We start from the raw sequence: 23,440 nt of genomic DNA, 5'->3' as shown, positions 1-23,440 counted from the left end.
GATTCAGGACTTGAGGGTCAGGCCCTGAATTGTTTTGTCTAAACTTAAAAGCTAGCTTTAGTCTGATTGTGAATATTTGATGATCTGAGCACTGTTCTTTGGTTGCATCTAGCCTGGAGGAATACACAAAAGCAGAGCAGCCGTTTTCCTCTCAGCTCAGTCATCATTAGTGTGCCAATTTTATTTTATTTTTGTACATATAATTATAGTTTTATTGGTTTATGTTTTATTTATTATGGATCCTGTCAAGGTTTGAGAGAAAACATTAAATTTTTCCTTGTGTTATTTTTACAATCTAATTATACAGAATTTTCATTCCTATCACTGAATTCCTTTGTGAATATGCTTAAAATTCATGTATTTGTTTGAATTTCTTCACGTTTCTTTCTAGTTGCACAAGTTTCTTGCTTGTGAATTTTGTTGTTCTCCATTGCAAGGCTCATTCCTGGGTTGGTTGAAATGATATGTCATGTATTTTGTAATCTGGGTAGGTGGTTTCAGTGCAGTTTATAAATACTTTCTGGTAGGGAAAACCTCTGAGCTTCTCGTGTAGTTTTTAAAGTAAACATTGAATGACATTTATACCCAGATGAAACCAAAGAATTGTGCTATTAAATTATCCTGCACCTTGAGCCATAAAATTCTGTAGCAGCAGGATTCATATATTTCACGTACTTGTGTTCAGACACTAAAAAGTTTAAAAACTTCTACATGAGTACTTAATATGTATTTTCCTTTGTATTTCTCTAAGCTGGAACCTGAACTTGTTCTAAATTTGGTGGGTGGCAGGACTGATGCATTAGCAACTTCTGGCTTACTGAGGAATTTATTTCCAACAGTCCTGCACCAAAACCAGTTTTCAGCTTTTTTGAAAAACTCTGTGCCAAAGTGATCGATGGTCTCTTTGAAAAGAGAAGAATTGCCATTCAAATAAGCCCAAATGTACATTTGAATTTCTAACCTGAATACTTATTTAGAGCAAAATATGCACATTTTTAGAAAAAAATAACTTTCCATGGGGGCATCTTGAACCTGCATTTATCTGTTTGCAGTGGCTTTCAATGTACTGGCCCATGGCAGAACACAGCACTCCAATGTGTGGAGTCCTGAAGCTTTTTCCCAGGGTGCACTAAGGTCCTGCACATCTAGAATTGGTGGTATGTGTAGCCTCTGCTACACTCACTCATATAGGTTAGGTACATGGCAATTTATGTATCGCATGTTCTGCATGTTACCATTCTCCTGAATTACAAAGCACTGTCTGAAAGAAGCAAGTGATAATGGGAAATGGGTTGTTTTCGCATTACGTTAAAGGCAATTATTGGTAAGTAATGAATCCTGTTTGTTTATTTCTGCCCAAAGAATGTGTACACTCTTAGGTCTGTTGATCTTTGAGATGATCTTGGTAAACTTGAAAGACAAACGTAGAGGTTGAAGTATATAGTAAGAGCATATTAAAGGTATCAAGAATGTATCAGACAGAAATCACCAAAAAGTCTGCCCCCTGAGCCTATTATTTTCACAGGTTTGTTGCAGCAAGACTATGGCCATTATTCATATACTGTGTCCATATGCAAACAAATAAGCTGGCTAACCTGGCATCAGTTGTGTTCAAAATGACTGAAAATGCACAACAAAGTTATGACTGATGTCCTATCCTTACTTTGAATTTATACCTGTGAATCTACTGCACTGTTCCTGGAGTTAGTACAGGTTTACACCAGTGTAACCAAGAGCAGAATTTGGCTCCCATTGTCTCCTCTGTTGCCAGAAAGCCTTTTGTGTCATATCTGAAGGCTGAAGGTACACCAACACTGCAGACATGAGGTGTGGTGCCAGCTCCTATAGATACATATGAGCTAGCATTAATCTAACTAGCTCAGGTGCAAGAGCAGTGAAAATGCCCCAGGGCACACTTCAGTGGAGACTCTCTGTCTGGGTAATTTATCCAGGGTTTAGGGCAGTCCTGTAAAGGCCATGCTGATGCATGCACTGCCCCCTGGCTACACTGCTCTGAAACCTGACCTCACTAGATTACAAGTAGGCTGGCTGTGTCTATATGAACGACACTCACACTCTGCGATTGCAGCGGATGCATGTCCTGGAATAACTTCTGGTCCTTTTTTTCCTCTATTTCTCACTGGCTGGTATTTACAATGCACCCTGCAGAGGTGCAGTACCTCTTTAAATACTATGATACATTTCTTGAGCTGCTCAGTTTAAAAATAGAAAGTGAAACCCTTGTAACATGTAAATACCACAAATCTATTTATCACGTTATTTATTTTTTCATTGACTGTGACCTTATGCACTGTGATATGGGGTCCTTTGTACAGAGATGTATGTCATGAAATCCTGGAATTAATATGATAATTTGTTGCAAAATGTTGGCATGGAATTTGATTATTTTCATTGTGAAAATTTTAAAAAATAGTTAAAACGATCTATACATTGAAAAGAACCTAGCAGTCAGTATTCTGATGTACTATATATCAATACATACACTGTCAATAAAATGTATAAGAACAACTTGAAAGTTCCTCTCTAGCTCTGAAACAGCCTATCACATGGTCTGAAAACAAGTGAAACACTATCCTGTTGATGGTCATAAATCTAAACACTGAGAAGTGGCGTGTAGTTCCCTCAGCAGCACCTACAGAGGCAAGGTGTGGAGGATCTGACTGCATGCCCCTGGAAAGGTTGGAGCCTCAGATGGGAGGGGCGGGACCAAGGGCAGTCAGCCCTTACTGCCACCTGGAGCGTGGCGCTTCCCCTAACCCGCCAGCCTGCTGAAGCTGCGCAGAGTGGCTGAGTGGCACTTCCATGGCATTTTTGATGGGCCTGAAACTACCAGACAATGACACTGCTAATGCGACAGCAGCCAGCCCCTTTTGAAACACTGGCACCCTTGCAGTTTTCCCCTCGCCCTCTCCCCCTAGCACCCCCCCAGCATTGTTGGCAGGCCTGGATGCCTTCCTTATATCGGGCAGCACTTCAACCTACATTGGGAGAAATCCTGGCCCCATCAAAATCAATAGCAAAACTTCCACAGAGGTCAGTCAAGATCTTCATCTATTGACTTTAGTGGGGCTTCGGCTGGAGTAAGTATTTCACAGTCTGGGCCACAGTAATTCTGAATCTCAGCCTTTACTCTCATTGGAGTATAGTATGATGCTAAGCATCACCCAGATGTCTGAGGTATAAGTTACACCCCACTGCTGGCTGTGACGCTTCTGGGGGGAGTCCAGGGATATGAGGCACTTTGCTATCGGCTGCCCTGGCCATGAGAAGGGGTGTCTGGGCCTGCTCTGGGTCAACTCCCCAATTCGTCCAGCTAGCTATGGCCAATGCAGATGCACGCTTCCAGCCACTGTTGTTACTATTAGGATTGCCAGGTGTCCGTCTTCCAACCAGGTCTCTCGAAAAGGAAACCTGGCTGTGCTAGCCAGACACTAAAGTCTAGTCAGTCAGGAACCAGCGTCCACCACTTGGGGGTCGGAAGGGCAGCAGCCACGTCTGGAGCTACATGGAGGAGCTGCTGTGTGCCCAGCTGCTGCCACCTGACAGAGCAATAGCTGGACCCAGCCCCACAAGGTAAGTGCCACCGCCTGAGGCGAGGTGTGTGTCCAGCCCCTCTTTGGCTTACAATGCTCCACTTGCTACAGGAACTGGCTCCTCCCCCACCCCTCCCAGTGTTCTGACCCCACTGTGCCCTGATTACCACAGTCCCCCAGGTCCTGCCACCTCCCCACCCTGCCATGTGTCCCAGGGACCCAACCCCTGCTGGGCCTCCATTTGCCTGGCCCCTCACTGTGAGGACTGGCATCACCTCACCCCAGCCCTTAGCTCCACAGCCCAACCTCCACTGTGCCCAATTCCTCCCCATCTCCTACTGTGCCTGTATTGCAAGGGTCCCAGCCTCTCACTTTGGAGACCACACCCTTCGCACCCCCACCTCCAAGCTGATTCTGATTCTGTGCCCTGATTCTCCCCAGCCTGGCCCATCACTATGGAAACCAACCCCTGCTGGGCCCAGCTCCTTGCTATGGGGACTGACCTGTCCTCACCCCAGCCTCTTCCTCTGTGCACTAGCTTCTGCTGTGTCCTGATGGCCCTGCCCACTCGTTACCAGGAACGAGCCATCTCCTGCCTGGCCCGTTGCTCCAGGGACCAATCCCCATTGCCTTAGCCCTCCATTACAGGGACCAGTACCTATCTCACAGAGCTGGAAGGGGCCTTGAGAATCTATTGAGTCCAGTCCCCTGCACTCACAGCAGGACCTATATTACCACCATCCCCAACAGATTTCTTTTTCTTTTCCCCAGACCTCTAAATGGCCTCTTCAAGTGCTGAGCTCATAACACTGGGTTTACAAGGCCAACACTCAAACCACTGAGCTATCCCTCTCTCCCCGCTCTGGCCCCTTGCTCTGGGGGCTAACCTTTTCCTGCTCCCTTGCTCTGGAGACTGACCCCACTATGTCCAGCTGTGCCCCAGCTCCTGGCTTCAGGGACCACCTCTATCCCCTGCCCCATTGGCCCCAGCTGTGAAGGCAGGCAGGTTCTGCATCAGCTCCTCCCAGCATGGCTCTCCAGGCAGCAGGTGAGTCCGAGGTGAAGGGGGGAAGGCGGATGGAAAGCAAGCAGTGGAGCTAGAGGGGAGAGGAGTGAGCAGCAGGGAGAAGGTCCTTGGGGGCCGAGGCTGGGCCAGGATGTCTTCAGCAATGAGAAAGGTGATGGGTGAGGAAGGACACAGGAGGGGGCACCAGACACGTGACAGGTCACCCTCCGCTCCCATGACTCCTCTTCGCACCCGGCTCCAGCACAGTGGAGGGCTGGGAAAACCCCACTCTGCCCCAGGCCCTGCCTCTGTTCTTCCCTCTCCCCACCTCTTTCCCCGAGCCCTTGCTCCATCCCCACCCCAGCTCCTCCCACCATGAAACAGCCTGGGAGACTTGGGGCTCTGGCTCCAACAGCAGGGGCACCCTCTCCGCCCACCACTACTGCTGGCAGCAGGGAGAAAGGGAAGTGACATGGCCACAGCCTGCTGCCCCTGCCCCAAATGCCAGATGTGTCACTGTGCATCCCTCCCCCGAGCGCTGTGGCTCCCATCACTGTGCCATAGCACACAGCACTGGCATGTGATTTCACAGTACACATAGCCGTACAGGGCGTGCCTGCACTTACAGCACTACACCCGTGCAGCTGCATTGCTGTAGCACTTCCTGAGGGTGCTACCTATACCAAGAGAAGAGCCTCTCTCCTTGACACAGGTACTCCGCTGCCCTGAGAGGGGGTGGCTGTGTCCACGGGAGAAGCTAGGGGTTCCGTAGGTATAACTATGTTGCTCAGGGATGTGGGGTTTTCACACCCCTGAGCAATGCAGTTCAGGCCTGCCAATTGGGGGGGAGGGGAGTGGGGGGGGCTAAGGGAGCAAATGACCCAGGGCCTGGTGATTCAAAAGGCCCTGGGGCAGCAGTGGTGGTGGCAATAGCCCCAGACCTTTACATCATTGCCAGGGCCCCACAGGGCTGGCAGGGTGGGGAGCAGAGCTGAGGGATGACTGTCCCTAGCCCCACCCCTTCAGCCCAAGGGCCCCCCCATGGGAGCATGGAGCCACTCCCTGCCCTCCTCAGGGACCCGGCCTGTCTGTTGCCAAAGTTGGTAGCATAGCCCAAGCCTAAGTTTAATAAACCACTGAGATTCTAGTAGTAGCACATTGACGTACTGGAAACCAATGGTCACATATAAACTCGTTCTAGAGCCTAGATATCATTAATAAAATGGCAGCGCTTTGCAGTCAGGATGGTTTGGACTCCCCTGTTGTTAGACAAGCATGTGCTATTGATTTGTGTCCTCGGTTTAGGACCAAGAGTGTTGCTTTGCAATCCAGGATAAGGATCAATCCTGTGTCTGTGTTCACAGCCAGGACGCAACCTGTGGTCTGTTTTGCCCAGTATATTTCCACTCCCCCCCCCGCCCGGTTTTACAGTCACTGCTTTTGTATGAGGCTGGATGTGCAAGTATAGCTGCGTCTACACGTGCACGCTACTTCGAAGTAGCGGCACCAACTTCGAAATAGCGCCCGTCGCGTCTACACGCGTCGGGCGCTATTTCGAAGTTAACTTCGACGTTAGGCGGCGAGACGTCAAAGTCGCTAACCTCATGAGGAGATAGGAATAGCGCCCTACTTCGACCTTCAACATCGAAGTAGGGACCGTGTAGACGATCCGCGTCCCGCAACGTCGAAATTGCCAGGTCCTCCATGGCGGCCATCAGCTGGGGGGGTTGAGAGATGCTCTCTCTCCAGCCCCTGCGGGGCTCTATGGTCACCGTGGGCAGCAGCCCTTAGCCCAGGGCTTCTGGCTGCTTCTGCGGCAGCTGGGGATCTATGCTGCAGGCACAGGGTCTGCAACCAGCTGTCAGCTCTGTGTATCTTGTGTTGTTTAGTGCAACTGTGTCTGGGAGGGGCCCTTTAAGGGAGCGGCTGGCTGTTGAGTCCGCCCTGTGACCCTGTCTGCAGCTGTGCCTGGCATCCCTATTTCGATGTGTGCTACTTTGACGTGTAGATGTTCCCTCGCTGCGCCTATTTCGATGTTGGGCTGAGCAATGTCGAAGTTGAACATCGACGTTGCCGGCCCTGGAGGACATGTAGACGTTATTCATCGAAATAGACTATTTCGATGTTGGCTGCACGTGTAGATGTAGCCTATGTGTGCAGTGTGAGGCACTCCATACACAGTATGCAAATAGCCTGACAGGATGCCCATTACCTTCCCACTCCAAAGTTTGTTATCTGCTTTAACGCCAAGACCTTGAACGCATAGGTGTCAACTTCCTGTTTAACCAGAGCATGTTTGACTCCCCTTTCACATCAGGCCCTGCCCCCCTTCACCAGTTCCCTGAAAGCCACACCCCTGCCCTGTCTCTTCCCCACCTCACTCCATCCCCATCTCCTGAGCAAGCCCTGTCTTGGTCTTCCCCCTCCCTCCCAGTGCCTCCTGCAGGCCTCAGAACAGCTGATCTACCACAGGCCTGAGGCTCTGGGAGACAGAGGGAGGAGTTGCTCAAGGGGTGGGGGGAGTGCTGGAGGGTCGGAGAGGAGCTCGGAGCTAGTAGATGCTAATTACCTAAGCTCCAGCCCAAAAGCACTCATGGATTCAGTGCCTGTGCTTGAGAACACATTTTCTGGTATAAATGTGTAACTCCTTAAATGTTATCTGCTCCCACGTTTTGCAGAGCAATGGTTGTGGAAAATGATACTGTAGAGACATTCCCTCATGTGGATGTCATTATGAATATTAGAATTTTGAGAGGTGCCCTAGCAGCTAAGGGTGAGATCCCAGTGGAGCTGCATACAGCAGTGCATTACCGCTGTCTAATATGTTTAAAAAAGTTATTAAAAACTCATTCACTGGTTTGTTCAATGAAGCTCAGAACATTAAATGACACTCAATGGGTTATTGGCTCTCAGCAGAAATGTCACATGCCGTCCTTCAGTGAACTATTTTTGCATCAATTTGTACCAAGGGTTCCCCATATAACCCTATGCACGTGCTGGACTCTCTGCCAGGCAGCAGTAGGACAGAGGTGGGCAACCTTTTCTTTGGGTTGGAAGCAACTGACCCACAAAGGATCAGCTGGGGGCCACATGCAAGTAAGACAAAAAAAAAAAAACTTCACCAAAGTTCCCCCCTCCCCAGCGAGAAGTAGATTTTGTGGGGCCCCCCAGCTCTGGGGTGGGGCCAAAACTGAGGATTTAGTTCATGGCAGGGGGCTGCTGGGGAGTGGGCTGGAGTGGGGATTTGGATCTGGCCGGAGGTAGGGTGCAGGAGTGAGCTTGGGGTGTCGGAACTAGATGGGAGATGGCAGGCAGGAGGAGGATGGGGGTGGCGGTGCAGGGTCTGGATGGCCAATAGGGTGGAGGAGTGAGCTAGGTGTGAGTGAGAGGCCTGGGCAGGGAGGGAAGGTGCAGGAGCTTGCTGGTGATGGGTTCACAGGGTCTGGAAGGGAGGGGGCAGGAGATGGGGGTGTGGGCACAGGTGCCTGCCTGACACAGCTCTAGTAGAGGAGGAGGGCACATCATTCTCTCTAGCTCTTCTTACTGCAGGGAAGAGTCCTCCACCAGCATCCCCTCATCATGGCCAGTGATTTGGCCAATGGGAGTGACTGGGGACTGTGCCTGCACCAAGCACTTTCCTGTAGCACAAAGAACCGCTTCTCCCTGTCAGGCAGAGCCTGTGGGCCAGATTCAGCCATGGCATACCTGGACCAATCCCATAAGGGTCAGGACTCAGCCCTCTGCCTTGCAGAGGCCATACTTCAGCCATGCCACTCCCCAGTGTGGCTGGAGTGCCAGCTCCAGCCTGTGCTCCTGAGGAGGGTGACAGGGATGATGGGAAAGGAGAGGACGAGCCCCAAGCCTCAGAGGCTGGATGAAGGCAAACCAGATCATGGACTGTAGGTTCAGCACCCCTGTGCTAAGTGGTCTCAGGATCACACTGACTTGTGCTTTTGCCAGGCTGTGAGGGATTGGGATTCAAGGCCTACAAACCCACACCCCACCACTTCCTCCTCCAGGCGGGTGGGGGGTGGTAGCAGGGTGAGTAACCACACCTACTCCTATGCAGGCCAGGGGACTAACTTACAAGGGGAAAAGCAGCTCCAAAAAGCAGAAACAGCACCTGCTATCAGGCATTATCACAGAGGAAGAGGCTGCTATAACTCAGACCCAGCTGGTCCCACTTGAGGCTGTCTCAGTTCTTTTAAAAGCCTTCCCCCCCCCACACACACACAATAGCTAGGTAGAAGAGGAAATTGGAGAGAAGTGAGGAGATTTGAACAGGCAAAGAGAAAGTTAGAGAGTGGTGAAGGCAAATAACAATGACAATAACATCAGAGACAGCAGGGGAGGTGAGGCACTCTTTGCCCCAGGTAACGTCAGGGCTCAGCCGAAGGCTGGGAAGGACAGGTTACTCAGCCCAGTCGGACCTGGGGGCAGGATCCTACCCACTGCCCTTTGAGCCCAGGGACTGATGCCTGAAACCTGGCAAGGGCAAATGAGCCCCATACCGTGGGACTGGGGATGAAACAGAAGTCTGGAGCCCAGGTGTGGTACTGAGCTTGTCCAAATGTAAGCCAACACCTGGGCAGCCAGTATCAGGATCTGAGGTGGGTGCAGAGTCCATGTTGCAATCTAGCCTGTATAACAGAAACTGTCACATTCCAGAAAAGAAATGAGGGCTTAAGAGTTTATTCTCAGCTTTACCTAGAGCATTGCCAGGTAATTTATTTACAATTTAATTACACCAGTTGCTCTAGTCAGGTGGTTTCTCTTGGGTTCTGATGGGAGTCCCTTATGTGCTATGATAGGTGCCTTTTGACATCAGCATGGGGCTGCTAAATGCCATTAGTCCGTCCATCTATTTTTTTCATCTCTAGTTTTATCTGTGATTAAAAAAAGCTTGTGCATGTAAATGTGACTAGCAAATCAGCACAGGAATTAATAAGAAGGCACAATTCTTCACCCTGAAAATACATCCCAGGTACCAGAGAAAATGGAAATGTTTTGGGATGCATTTCCCAAAAGCTGCCAGATAGAGGCTCCCTCACAAAGTACTGCTGTGACTGCTCCTGCTGATATTCCTGCAGCTGTCTCCTCCACCTGCTTTTGCTTCTGCTAGCTCCTTATGTGAAATTGTTCAGCTTTCTGTGCTGCTGATGTTGTGTGATAATCTAGTCAGAGCCCGGCAACACGGTTAACTTCTGAATGCTCTAGTGCAAGAAACTAGCACTAGATATGTTCTAGTGGATGACAGAGAAGACTACAGACTGCAGAAACCTGGGAAGCATTCTTGGCAAAAAAAAAAAAGATGTCCCAGGAGTGATTTGCCTTCTGTTTCAGTTATCCACCATAACAAGGGCAAAGAAACTGAAAGGCAAGTGGGGAGATCATTAAGACTCGTGGAAGAGAAGGTGGGAGGAATGTAGCTAGAGCCCTATCATTTTGGTTAATGTCATGGTCATAGGATTTTTAAACTGGTGTATTTCATGATTTCAGCTATTTAAATCTGAAACTATATGGTATTGTTATTGTAGCAGTCTTGACCTTAAAAAAGGAGTTGCTGGAGGAGAGTCAAAAGTAACTGGGGGGTGGGCAGTACTGCTCACCTTTTTTACTGCTGCTGGCAACAGAGCTGCCTTTAGAGCTGGACAACTGGAGAGGAGTGGCTGCTGGCCAGGAGCCCAGCTCTGAAGGTGGAGCTACCACCACCATCAGCAAAGAAGAGAGGATGGCATGATATGGTATTGCCACCCTTACTTTTGTGCTGCTGCCTGCAGAGCTGGGCCCTAAGTAGCACCACTCAATGGCAACCCCGTTCTGAAGGGAGCAACGCAGAAGGGTGGCCTGGCATTGGTATTGCCATTCTTCCTCATGCGCTGCTGTTAGCAGTGCACCACCTTCACAGACTGGCACCCAGCCAACAGTCTCTACTCTCCAGCTGCCCAGCTCTCAAGGCAGCGCAGAGGTAATGGTGGCAATAATGCAACACCCAGCCCCAACCTAAAATAGCCTTATCACTCCCCCAACAACTCCCTTTTGGGCCAGGACTCCCAGTTTGAGAGAGGCTGATCTCCCCAATAAAGTCTGTATGGTGTAGAGTGAAAGCGCACAAAACACCAGATTGCCTGGGGGGAAAGGGAAGGAGCAGATTCCATCATCTGTGACACGTTTTTCATGGCTGTGAATATGGTAAGGCCCTACGCATAGATAATCATGGGAGAGGGAATATTGTGGAGGGACGGACACACCTTTATTAGCCCTGTTAAGAGAATGGTAGCAAACAGACTGACCAGTTTTCTTTAAAGGAAAGCTGAGCTCCCTGGTGTGCTGTTTTCAGTAGTATGGGCTGGCTATTGTAAAGGAGAGGCTGTCCTGACTTCTCTTATGCTTGGCGCTCTGCCTCAGAAGAAAAGGGAACAGTTTGCTAATTCCCCTTAGCAGTGGTTGATCTCCCTCAGACCTTCCAGAACTCTGTAGGTGCAGGGCCCCCTTGTATTTAACTGAGTGACCCACTTCCTAAAACTCCATTTGTGGCCCCAATAAGCAAGCAGCCATTTTGTGTTAACCAAGAGCATATCTGATCAAGGCAGCCACAGTCTCACAAAATCCATTGTCGAAGGAACAAAAGAAAAACTTTAAATGGTGCATGCACTTAGAATAGCATTTCCCGAGTTCAGCAATGAGCCTCTCTCAGGAAGACTGAAACAAGCCAGCCCTCTGCAGGTGTCCAGCTCTGCAACATACAGCACATGCTGCATGGCTTGCTGAGCAGGGCAAAGGAGGCAAGGTGAAAGGGAAAGGATATGGAGCTTTGAATTTCTTTGCTTTTGTGTGGGGTTTAAACGATTCTGCCAATACTACTTGACATCTCTTCAGCAGGGGCTATGAAGAGGTTAATTTTTAGGCACACCATTGTTTAAAAGCAATCAATAGCTGAATGCGGGAAAGTTTTCATTCTTCCAATCTCCCTGTAGTTTGACATGATGGTCTGTTACGTGCTATGAAGGATCCAGGATATAAACAGACACAATAGGCTATGATGGTTCCTTTAAGTTCTTTCACTGTGCATTGTATTGATAGTGTGGCAGTGTGTACATGTGTAGAAAATGTAGTTGGCATGTAATCTGTGTATACAATGAAAGCACCTATTGCAGGAAATGTGCTTAAGTACTTTCCCCATCAGCCATTTTGAAACCTAACTCAGCTGCATTAAACAATCTCAATGAGAATTCCTGTGGTATCTTATAGACTAACAGATATTTTGGAGCTACTGTTAGTCTATAAGATGTCATAGGACTTCTCGTTGTTTTTCCAGATACAGACTGATATGGCTACCCCCTGATACTTAAACAATCTCGTAGCTATAGCAAAATGTAATTTAAACAGGGCTGGGTGGACTAGTTTGCAGGAAACCAAGAATCCAGCCACGACCTTGAACTTGTGTCAAACTTATAGGCTAGGCATGGACTTGACTAAATTACTAAATCTGAATACACCCAAACCGGGCAAATTCAGATCTGGATCCAGATGCCAAGAGACTTGAATACATCTCTTTGTTGACAAGGGACCCAGGGTTTTGTAATATCTGGATATTGCTTTGTCTTCTGGTTTCAGCATCAAGACCTAGAAGTGAAAAAGATTATACCAGAGTGCAGAGCCTGGCTGCACCCCTAGCATTCTGTTGGGTAAAGCTGGGAAAAGATAGTTTTAAAAATATTATTATTAAAAATTGTCTTCTTTCAAACATGAAATATTTTGAAAAAATAGCTTTTTCCCACTTCTGAACTTTTTGAGGATCTTTTTATTGAAATCATTTTCAAAATGAGTATAAAAATTTTCACTTAACAACCATGTACATTTTTTATTAGAAATGTCACCAGAAAGTCTGTAGAAAAACAAACAATGGGTCCATTTCAAATCCTGGAAAACAGAAACAATGACAAAAGATTGAACTTTTAAAATATTTTAAAAGCATTTTTAAGCCATTCTAGTCCTGGGGTTTGCTCTCCCTGATGAAACATTTTTGGAGATTCCTGACACATTGTGATTCTGCTGCTTTCTATGGGCAGCCAATATTTTTTCTTAAAAAGTGTATCTCTGAGACTTTATATGTGGCATATGAGACAGGATTACCAACTGTGTGAGAGGCTAGGAAACATCCGAACCCCCGTCACTTTGGATTAAGAGTTTAGCTGGGGCTCTGGGAGCTTATTCATTGAAAGGAACCTGAAGCTCTACTTCCAGTTGCCGAAAATTGAAGCTGAATTCTGAACAAGCTTAGGTCATTCACGGGTTTGCTTGATGGGCAGTTGGAACCCAGCAGTTCAGACTGAGTTTTTGTGACGCACCTTTGAGTTTGTTCAAATCCAGATCCCAAAGTGAAACTTGTATGATGCCAGCTTGGTGAAGCAAAAATGGGGCAAAATTTCTCTAGAACCTCTGTGAACATAACTCGTATGGCACTGCTCCAAGCTTCACAACTAAGACAGGGTCCAGAAAAGAGCTAAAAGACTGATTCGATGTCTGGAAAACATGCTTTCCAATGTCAGATTATAGAAGTTTAATAGTTTATCTAAGAGAATTATAGGAAGTGATTTCATCTTGGTCTATCCTTGGTCCTATTTATATTAGGAAGTGTTTTCTGATACCAGATTGCCCTTTTCTACTAGATTACAGAGTTTATGCTATCCAGTGGCCAGAAGCCAAAGCTTAATTAGAAATAAGGTGCAAATTGTTAACAGGATGGGTATTTAATCAGTAGAACAATTCAGCTGCAAATATTTTGGACTCTCCATTGCTCAAAGTCTTTAAGACAGGACTTGGTATTTTTCCAAAAGAAATGCTATAGCTCAAACAGAAGTTACAGGCTTGATGCAGAACTTATTAGGTTGAAGCTCTTTGGGTTCTGTTTTGAAAGAACCCAAATAAGATAGTCAAATTATCCTCTTGAACCTTAAAATCTGTAAGAAACCAGGCTTGATTCTGCTTCATTGCAGTTAAGGTCAAAACTCTTATGGCCTTCAAAGGGTGCAGAACTGGGTCAATGTCCTATATTGAAACCTCAATAGTTGGCAGTGCCTGGACACCAATGACTGCTAATTATTACCATTTTCTCCTATGGTCCACTGTGCACAGCCAGATTGGTTTTCCTTGTTACTACACCAAAGGCTACTTCCTCAAGAGCTGAGACACTCATCCTACAGATAAGAACAGAAAAGTAACTTTTGCCCTCCTCTGTCTCTTCCGCTGTTACTCCCTTGACCTCCCTGCTCAGCCTAGCTCCCATTTCAACTCCATTATCTCCATTATAAATTGCCTTGAAGTGGCATATTTCCTCACAAACAGGAATAGCATCCGGCTGTGAGCATCAGGATGTCTGTCAGTCCCAAAAGCATATACAGCCATTCTCCTTTCAATACATCTCTAATGCTTCAGCTACTACGAACAAGCATTGCTACTGCAGCCGGGTTAATAATCCACTTGATGAATATTGCCAGGTGAAATATTCTCTCTGAGTAGAACTTCGATGGTATGTATGGTATTTCTCTTAGTAACTTCCCTGTAATATTAATATCCCTTCATTATCCTCTGCACTTAGTGGTGACCTTGTTGAAAAGCTGAACTGCTCCAGTGTTAGACACTTCTTTCCCTTAGGTCCTACGTAAATAACAAGATTTCCAGACTCCATCTGGTTCCACTTACTCACTCAATACAAATACACCCGCTGCAGGAATTTGCAGACGGAGACTTACTGCCCTTGCATTACCATATAAAATCCTTTATAAAGTTCACTCTGCTCTGCTGCCCCGATATACCTGTAGATCTGCAAAACTTACTTCTCCCATGCGAGAAATTAACAGTCCCTGGCCCTTCATTCTCATATTCTGAGCCAAGTTCACTACTAAAAATGGCTTAATAAAAAAATAAACCGCACACACACCCCCTTGACCACCAAGGACTGCCTCTTCCTGAAATCCCCTGTTCATATAAATACAGGAAGTAGAAAGAAGAGAGGCTAAAGGCAGATCTTTTTGGTGGTTTTCTCTCATTTCAGTACTTCTTAGTACACCGTCCCCCTGGTACTACGGAGGCAGAAGCTAATATTAAAATCACCTCACCCATCCCGTTTTGTAATAGCGTCTTCCTCAGAATAAACAATAAGGATGTGGAAACTTTGCCTAGGGGTGGGAAAGGATTACTTTCTTTCCAAAGGAGATCTAAAATCATTCTGAAACAGAAAGTGCCTCAAACTTTGCTATAATGATGAAAACATCGGTAGAAGCTGGGGAAGTCTGGAATCTCTCATGGTAAGTCTTGAAACTTTAGCAACAATAAGATTTTAATGGGAATTTTGTTTCGCTCATTGCTTGTTTAACAAAAGGCTCCCTGCTCCATTCAGGGGCAGTATGTGGAGTTATCAGCTGTACAATCATACAGCTGTATAATCACACTTGGGTCACGCAATTATATTGCACTTCCTTTAGCTACTTGATGCCTATTTAAAACAAACTTTAACACCATGATGTGAAGAGAAAAGGCAGATATTTGCAGAGAGAAGAAAGAGTTGCGCAGAAGCAAGCGTCTCACTTAAGAAGTATGTATCGAGGGAGTTATGTGCTTTTGGAAACTTGACAAAGCTTTTCCAGGAGGGTTGGTTTTATTTTACTGAAATGCTGAAATATGAGTAAGGACCCAGTTCTGCAACATGCAGATCACTCTGGCTCTGATCCAGCTTTGCGTGTTAGTACACCCTTAACTTTAAGCACCTGAGTCCTCTGACTCCAATAGGAAAATGCTTATGTGCTTTACTGGGTATGGGTCAGCCTGGTCTGCACCTTACCCTGAGAGGAGGAAGTGAGGGAGAAAGCTGCTCTTCAGATTTGGAAGAATCCCAATTTTGAGGCCTGTTTGGAAGACACCCAAGTTTCAACTAAATTGAAGGGTCCACACTGAAGCTGAGCATTCCTGTTTCCTGTGCAATACAATCAAGGGAAAATGATGTAACTGCTGAACCCTTTGGTTACCCAAGTGGAAAAACATAACATCCCAGCTATTGTGAGTGCCTCTTATCTATCTGGCCCACTCATACAGTGTTTCCCATTGGGAGAGGCTCCAGATATCTTGGAGATGGATGTGATGGAAGAATCTGCATAGACAGCTGTAGATAATGAAGCCATACAAATAGGTTTGCATTTCAAACAGCAGAGGACCTGCAATTTTCAAACAGCTGTGTGAGCAGAGGAGCAAAGGGGAAAAAAATCACTGCAGCCTGGGGAACTGCCTTTAATGTCACCAACAATGGAATGTGGCAAAGCGATATAATGATGTGGGTATATGTGGAGAGAGGATGTGGGGGCGGGGGGCTCTGCTTTTGAAATATCACTGTCATTTTAAGCAATTTAGGTATCTTTAATGCTGGATTCTGCAGCCTCTGTTCACTTGGAGAAACACTTTTACTCTCACCTATACTAGTAGAGAAGCAATCACAAAGCAAGCAAGGGATCCACAGTCTGATCCTAAGAGCTGGTTGAATGATTTTTCTTTAATCTTTGTGTCTTGCCTTTGCAATATTAAAACATTTACTCAATACAAATACTTTTGAGGTTTGCTTCCTTTCCAGGCTGCTACTAAGGAATAAAGTGCAAGGTTTACACAGCAAAAAGATGCAAGCCAATAGACCAGTGATTCTGATGGTCAGTGAGGACCCAAAAGGGTAATGTAAGGCTGTTGCAAAGGAGTAAGTAGGAACTTCATCTGTATTTCTGGCATCCATGATAGTTAAGGTGCCAATGATTTGAGAAATGAGATGAATTGGGTACTTCATCTCTTTCTCAGTTCAGCTGACAGGATCCATATGTTTGCATAGCAGAGAGATTTGCTTTCAGTTTAGAGTTTCACGTGGAAGTAAATATATCATAGCACAGTATTTTGGAGCGTAATAAAGCTGAGGGAGAAAAGATTAAGGGATGATGCAAAGTGCATGTGTTTCCCTGTCTTGTTCATAGACTAGTATTGGTTAGACTTATTAGGAACACATTTGATTTTTCTTTTTTTCCCCCCTACTTACCGTCTCTGCTTCTTATCAATAAATCCCTACTTGCAGACAATAACTTCCATATTAGGAAATCCAAGGTATCACTAACTCTTCTGATTTGTCACACAATTGCTGAAGACTTGTAATGTGATATTTATAATATAGTGTTTGTGGCCTCCTGCCTGACACACTACAGTATTAAGAACTTATATGTGTGGTACCCAGCTCATTTCCTATTTCAACCACATGGAATAGAAGGGAGAGATCACAACATATTTACGGAAAATATTAAAAACCAGCATTTTACCTTTCTGACAAACAACTTTAAGATGATGGGGCAGAGGGGGGAGTTTCTGATGATGTATAGTGAACTGATTCTTAAAACTTTGCTCACTTGAACATGCATTTCTTTATGCAATCTTCTTAATTCTTAATCATATACCAGTGCGATACATGACTCTGAAGGTGGCTGGTTAAATCCATAGTAGGTCAGGCATGTGCAGAATTTCTGTGTACAATTACACTATGTGTGAACACCAAAACAAAAAAAGCAGTCAAGTAGCACTTTAAAGACTAACCAAATAATTTATTAGGTGAGCTTTCGTGGGACAGACACACTTCTTCAGACCATAGCCAGACCAGAACAGACTGAATATTTAAGGCACAGAGAACCAAAAAAGTAATCAAGGTGCGAATACCAAACACGCATAAGTGCACTTGCAGTTTACAAAGTATTAGCCCAGAACAATGGCACCAGAATCAGCCTTTTGTAATCTAGATCAGTAAATATAGATATGTTTCCAGGTTATACCTTAGAAATGTGAAAGAGAGATTGAAGGGATACTGGTCCAGAGAACGGATTAATAGATCCTTAGAGAGTTGTGGGGAAAGGGTAACTAGGAGCTGGATAGAAACCAACCTAATCAAAGTCTTTAAGAAAGGGATACAGGAGGAAGCAGAAGTTATACACCAGCATGTCTGACTCTAGGTCAGACAACATCCTAGGAAAATTAACAAGTGATGAGATCACAAAACATCTGGAGAAATGTGAGCTGACCAGAACGAGAGATCATGGCTTCATAAAAAGTTGTATGCTTTGACTCCAACATCTGGCAAATTTCTGAAGGAGATAATGAAGAGAGCAGACTAAAGCTCAGTGAGAGACATAATGTGAAATACTTGCATATTAAATAATCATTCAGGAAGATAGATGGATGGGGACTCAGAATGAGTTACAGAGGTTTCCACTTATGGGTCACCAGTCTGCTTCCAGCTGAGTTCTGCTGGGACTTATTTTTCTGTGCAAAATGAATTGATGGTCTCAGTCCATGTCTTAATGACTATTGGCCCTGGCACAAAACATGCCATCACAACTGGCACTAATTTTGTACCCAGGTGGCCAAGAACTGGAAGATCTGGAAACTGAATTACCTTCAGAAATTCACACATTTTTAAGGTCAGAAGAGATCTTTATGATCATCTAAACTGACTTGCTGCATAACACAGGCCAAAGAAGCTCACCCAGTAATTTCTGCATCAAGACCATAATTTCTGTTTGAGCTATAACTCTTAGAAGGATTATCTCATCAGGTGAAGTTGAGACATGCTGCAAAGGAAGTGTGGAAAAGCCAGCAGTGGCGCTGCCTGTGCTGTTTGTGTGTTGTGTGATTAAACAAGGATATTATCACTAAGATCATTGGTTTGACACCTCTCACCAGCAATATGTATTTAAAAAACAAAACAAAACTCAAAAGCCCTCAATTCACAAGGGCCTTGATCCAAAGCTCACTGAGGTCTATGAAAAGGTTCCTGTTCATGCCAATGAGCTTTGGACCAGGCCCAGAGTTCCACTTTGTAAGGTAGTACTTACGTATCCAACTACCACATGCAATGCATCTTCTCAGAATGGAGAAGGAAGGAAATGGTCAGATGGTCACAGATAAATGTTTGTGGTAAAAGTGTTACAAGCCATAGTGAAGAAAGGGGACAAGCTGTGCCTGGATTAATGTTTTCTTTTTTGAATGTAAATAAATGACTTGTAGCAAAGAAAGTGCCACATATTTGTAGGTAAGACCAAACTTAGAAGATGTCCATAAAGATGGAAAGAAGAGCATTGATCATAATAAATCTGCTGTGGATGGGCTGAGAATTTAGACAGGAAATGCATCCTGGGGTTAATTTAGATGTCTGCACCTGTGTCATTTCAACTTGTGATTTTTATCAGGTGTCACTAGCTAAGCAGGGCTATCTCTAGTCTCCTCAGCTTTTGGGAGGTGATGTTAGAGGCAGTCCTGCCTCTGAGTTACTGTTTTGAATCTAGGTCTTACCATGGTGCAAGGGGACAGTGTGAGGCTAAAAGGTCTGTCTTTGAGTAGACAAACAGAACTGAGCTGCTGAGGGCCACTGTGTGGTTCCTGAGAGCCCAATAGTTCTGTTAACAACATTGGAGGGCATTAATCTGGGCTGCCTGCACAATTCAAGTAATCACTTTCTGTGTATCTAAATTTCTGTGTATCACTGTCCAACTGAACACAGCATTCTTCTTTTGCTGGCCTAAGTTGCTGGGTGCTAACAGGTTTTGTGTTCCATCTAGAAGTCAGTTAACATTGGGTGAAATAAGCTATGTATATTTGTTAGGGGGGATAACTCAGTGGTTTGTGCATTGGCCTGCTAAACCCAGGCTTGTGAGCTCAGTCCTTGAGGGGGCCATCGAGGGATGGTGATAGTTCCTCTTGTGAGTTCAAGGAATTGGACTTGAAGACCTCTGACGGTCTCCTCCACTTCCACGAGACAGGTGTATATCTCTCACTGTACACATATACTGGTATTACATGTATGTGGAATTTTTAGCTGTATAGTGTGACATAAAGCTTTTATCAGCATGAGTCTGTGATGGTTGCGTAACTCATCTGGGTATGTTATTCATCATGCCATTGTACGTTTTGCATTACTAAATGTCATGTATTTTACAGAGAATCTATTTTATATAGCTTTGTCTATTATAAGGAAATGTTTTTGTATCCCTAAACTAGTAAAGCCAGGTGGCTTAGTTTCCCTGAATCCAATCATAAAGTCATTGAGGGAGCCATAAAGAACTCTTAAAAATTAACTGAACTATATACATCAAGATGTCTCCTTTTAAGGGCTTAATATCTGAAGATTTCCCATTGGAAAGTGAGAAATGTCCACTTTCCAATGGCATAAAATTTCCCCTTTAGATTTCTAAAGAATGGTGAGTTATTGGACCTTAACCCTGAACATGAAACTAAAACTAAATATAGTTCCAGCTTTGGACAAGCGCTGGTAATTAATCACAGTTAACACAGAAGATTAGAGCAAAACAAATTAGCTAGATTAAAGAAACAGTCACAATTGCAGTCTTAACAGGTGTTTTCATGGCACTGCAATAGCCAGTGTTGCAAGGTATTTATATGCCAGATATGCTAAACATGCGCATGACCTTTCATGCTTCAGACACCATTCCAGAGGAAAAGGTTTCCATGCTGACGAGGCTCATTTTAAAAGTGCATTAATTAAATTTGTGACTGAACGTCTTGAAGAAGGATGATATATCTTCTGCTACATGGTTTTACCTGCATTCTGCTATGTATTTCATGCTACGGCAATTTCGGGTGATGACCCAGCATATGTTCTTTGATTTAAGAATGCCTTCACTGCAGATTTGGCAAAACACTAAGAAGTTACTAATATGAGATGCCTACAGTTAACTACAAAATTTGACCCCAGTTTTATAAACCTGAAGCCTCTTCCAAAGTCTGAGAGGGACAAGGTGTGAAACAGACTGTCAGAACAGAAGTATTAAAGGAGCAGCACTCCAATGCAGAAATTCCAGAACCCAGACCACCAACAAAATAACATTAGCCTTCTGTTGGTGACATCTAACTCAGATGATGAAAAGAAGATGCATACACTGCTTTGGATCATTATCAAGCAGAAGCCATCTGTTCCCACTTTCAGGTGACCCTGTAAATAAGAAGTGGGCAGAATTATCTCCCTTAAAGGTAAACAAACTTGCTTATCTTAGCATTTGGCTGAACAAGAAGTGGGACTGAGTGGAGTTGAAGCCTCTAAAGTTTTACATTATTTTGTTTTTGAGGGCAATTATGTAAAACAAATTACATGTTTGCAGATTGCACTTTTGTGATATAGAGATTGCACTACTGTACTTATAACAGATGAATTGAAAAACATTCTTTTTTCTTTTACAGTGCAAATATTTGCAATCAAAAATAAGTGAGCGCTGTACACTTGGTATTCTGTGTTGTAGTTGAAATCAACATATTTTAAAGCTGTAGAAAAAACATCCAAAATAGATAATAAGTTTAAATTTGGTATTCTGCTTTTGTTTAACAGTGTAATTAAAACTGCAATTAATCATGACTGTTTTTCATCCCACCATTAATTGCAGTTTTTTAAAATCATTTGACAGCCCTACTTTGCACCAATGCAATTTTGAAAGTGGAAAGAGGAGGAAATCTGCATATGTGAGAGAAAAGGAACTATTTCTGTGGCAAGCTATTTAAAAAGAAAAGACAGCTCTTTGAACCTGCTCTGGGATTTGGAATGTTAACTGATTTCTGGTGCAGATACATCAGTGGGCAGAAAGTTATCAAGGTCTTCAAAGATGCATGTTATAAGTAGTTTATCATGATTCCACAATTTATCACACAGATATTACCTCCAAGTAGGGAGGCGTATGCCCCTGTTTGTGTAGCGTTTTCAGCAACAGTAAATACATCAAAAATCAGTTTCCCTTCTTGGGATGCCATTTGGTTTTAGCTCTCTGTACCTCGCTTGTCCAATGGACTACCTACCTCCAAAGAATGTTGTGAGGGTTGTTCAGGTTCATAGAGAGCTCTGAAGATGGAAAGTGCTAAGCAGCGTTGTTTAGAAGGGTCACTGCAGTATGCAGAGTGTCCTTTCTGCAGCAGTTCCTGCCCTTAGATTCTTAGGTGTCAGGTATACTAATTAATCAGCAGGATGCATGTTGGGATGCTCTTAACACTGCAAGTCTGTCTCTGTTTTAGAACATCCCACTAATTCACTTCTGTAGGAGTGTTGGGTGTTCAGGCCCCACTGCTATGCAGCCTCCTTGTGGCAGTGTCTGGGAAATAGCTCTTGATCAGTCTGACACCCAATTGGGCCTTGTGGCGGGGGGAACACTCCGTGACATACCTTCTCCCTCAAGCCTGTACCATTTGGGATAAGGGAGCCTTCTCTCCTAGAGTTGCCAGAGCTAGGCCTGCAGGTCATATTGCTTTTCCTCCAGGTCACCCATCATGAGAAGCAGTTCGTGCTTCTCCATGGTATCCTGAAGTCTTGTTGTGCCACCTTCAAGGTGTGCTCTGCACGTACTGGCTTCCCTTGTAGCTTTTGGCCTTTCTCCACAGACTTTCCCAACACTCTTTCTCTCAAGGTCTGGGATACCACCATCTTCTGGTTACCTTCCATTTTTATCTCTGTACTCTCTAAGTTTATCAGTACGGGACTCCATCTTTCAGTTTCTTCTCCCACTTTAATCTTCACAACCTCTACACACACACTCCTGCTAACTCAGCAGGCTGGGATGTCTTGGATTTTCCTGCATTCCTTCCTTTAAGGTAAGATTTCTTATTTCTGTGCTGGTAGGGGTACTCTCTTCTAAGATGGAACATTAACTTGGCTGAACTCCTGGCCCCAGAATTATCTTTCTGCTCCTGGCTCCTAAGACCGTTGTTCATGTTCTGTAGGATCCTTAATAAATATTCTTGTTCCTCTGCCAACTTCACCAAGTAGACCTGTAGTACACCTAACCCTCCCCTTGTCTCTCCTGGTTTTCCATCACCTGCGTGAACAGGGTCTGGATGCTTCTGTGCTGTTTTTTGACCCTCTTCAGCAAGAGTGGCAGCCAATGACTCCCACTGACTTCAGTGCACTCTGCCAGAAGCTAGGACTGCATGACGGGGTATGGATCACTCAATAGTTACTTGTTCTGTTCATTGCCTTTGGTGCGTCTGGCACCAACCAGTATCAAAAGACAGGATACTGGGTTAGCTGGACCTTAGGTGTGGTCATTCTCAAATTTGTGTGCGTTCTGCAGGTTTGTTTCAGGAGTCCAGCTCCAGACTAATGAGGATCAGAAAGTCTTCAGTGTCCCAGAGCTTTAAGCACCTGCAGGGATGATAAAAGAACAGAAAGCGAGTGAGGGGGTGTGCGATAGTAGAATAAAGTACAGTAAACCTTCAATTTAATGGACCCCAATTTAACAGACTTCAGAAATAATGGACACTGTCTGCCAGCCCCACCCCCATCTCTGAATAAATGCTGGGGACTCACCAGCACTGCCGGACCTGCTTCCAGGGCTGGAGGAGCTGTCACCACGGCTGGGACCACTGGGCCCCTGCCAGTGGAGCTGTCACGTGCTCCTCCCACCTTGCAAGGTGCCTCCAGTCCTGCAGATTTGGATTTAGCACACTTGTGGCATTAATGGAAACCCCTTTCCCTCTATTAGTCTGTTAAATTGAAGGTTTCCTGTACTTCTTTAAGTCCTCTCAGTTCAGAGCTGAAATTTCAGTAAAAGCAATACTACGCTGTGACTATGAACAGGAAGCTGCTTTCACTACCTAACTTTTCATGAAGTATTAGGAAACTGTGGTTATAAGCTAGAGAACTAATGATCAACTCTAAAATAAAGGCAAAAAACAGTAAGAGATCTTTGAGTTCATAGCCTTTTAAAAAAACAGGTGGCTGTAGGCAAAATTTGATGAAGACCCTAATTCTGTAAGAAAGATCTTCATGTGTAGAGTACTTTCCATCTCACAGGATCTGAAAGCACTCCATGAA

The 23,440-nt window shown here is 45.0% G+C and overlaps 1 protein-coding gene across 2 annotated transcripts in view; it reads left to right on the top strand.

The window, feature by feature from the left end:
- The first annotated feature begins 14,655 nt into the window (after nucleotides 1–14,655).
- RIN3 (Ras and Rab interactor 3) overlaps nucleotides 14,656–23,440 on the top strand; it is a 101,014-nt gene continuing 92,229 nt past the window's right edge. For both annotated transcript variants that reach the window (XM_074998754.1, XM_074998755.1), the window contains exon 1: nucleotides 14,656–14,870. In XM_074998754.1, coding sequence (XP_074854855.1) covers nucleotides 14,824–14,870 — 47 coding nt within the window. In that variant the 5' untranslated portion in view covers nucleotides 14,656–14,823. The remainder of the gene's footprint in view (nucleotides 14,871–23,440) is intronic.

Source organism: Carettochelys insculpta, chromosome 6 (assembly GCF_033958435.1).
Source record: "Carettochelys insculpta isolate YL-2023 chromosome 6, ASM3395843v1, whole genome shotgun sequence".
NCBI lineage: Eukaryota > Metazoa > Chordata > Testudines > Carettochelyidae > Carettochelys > Carettochelys insculpta.
This window is presented reverse-complemented; position numbering and strand designations above follow the sequence as displayed.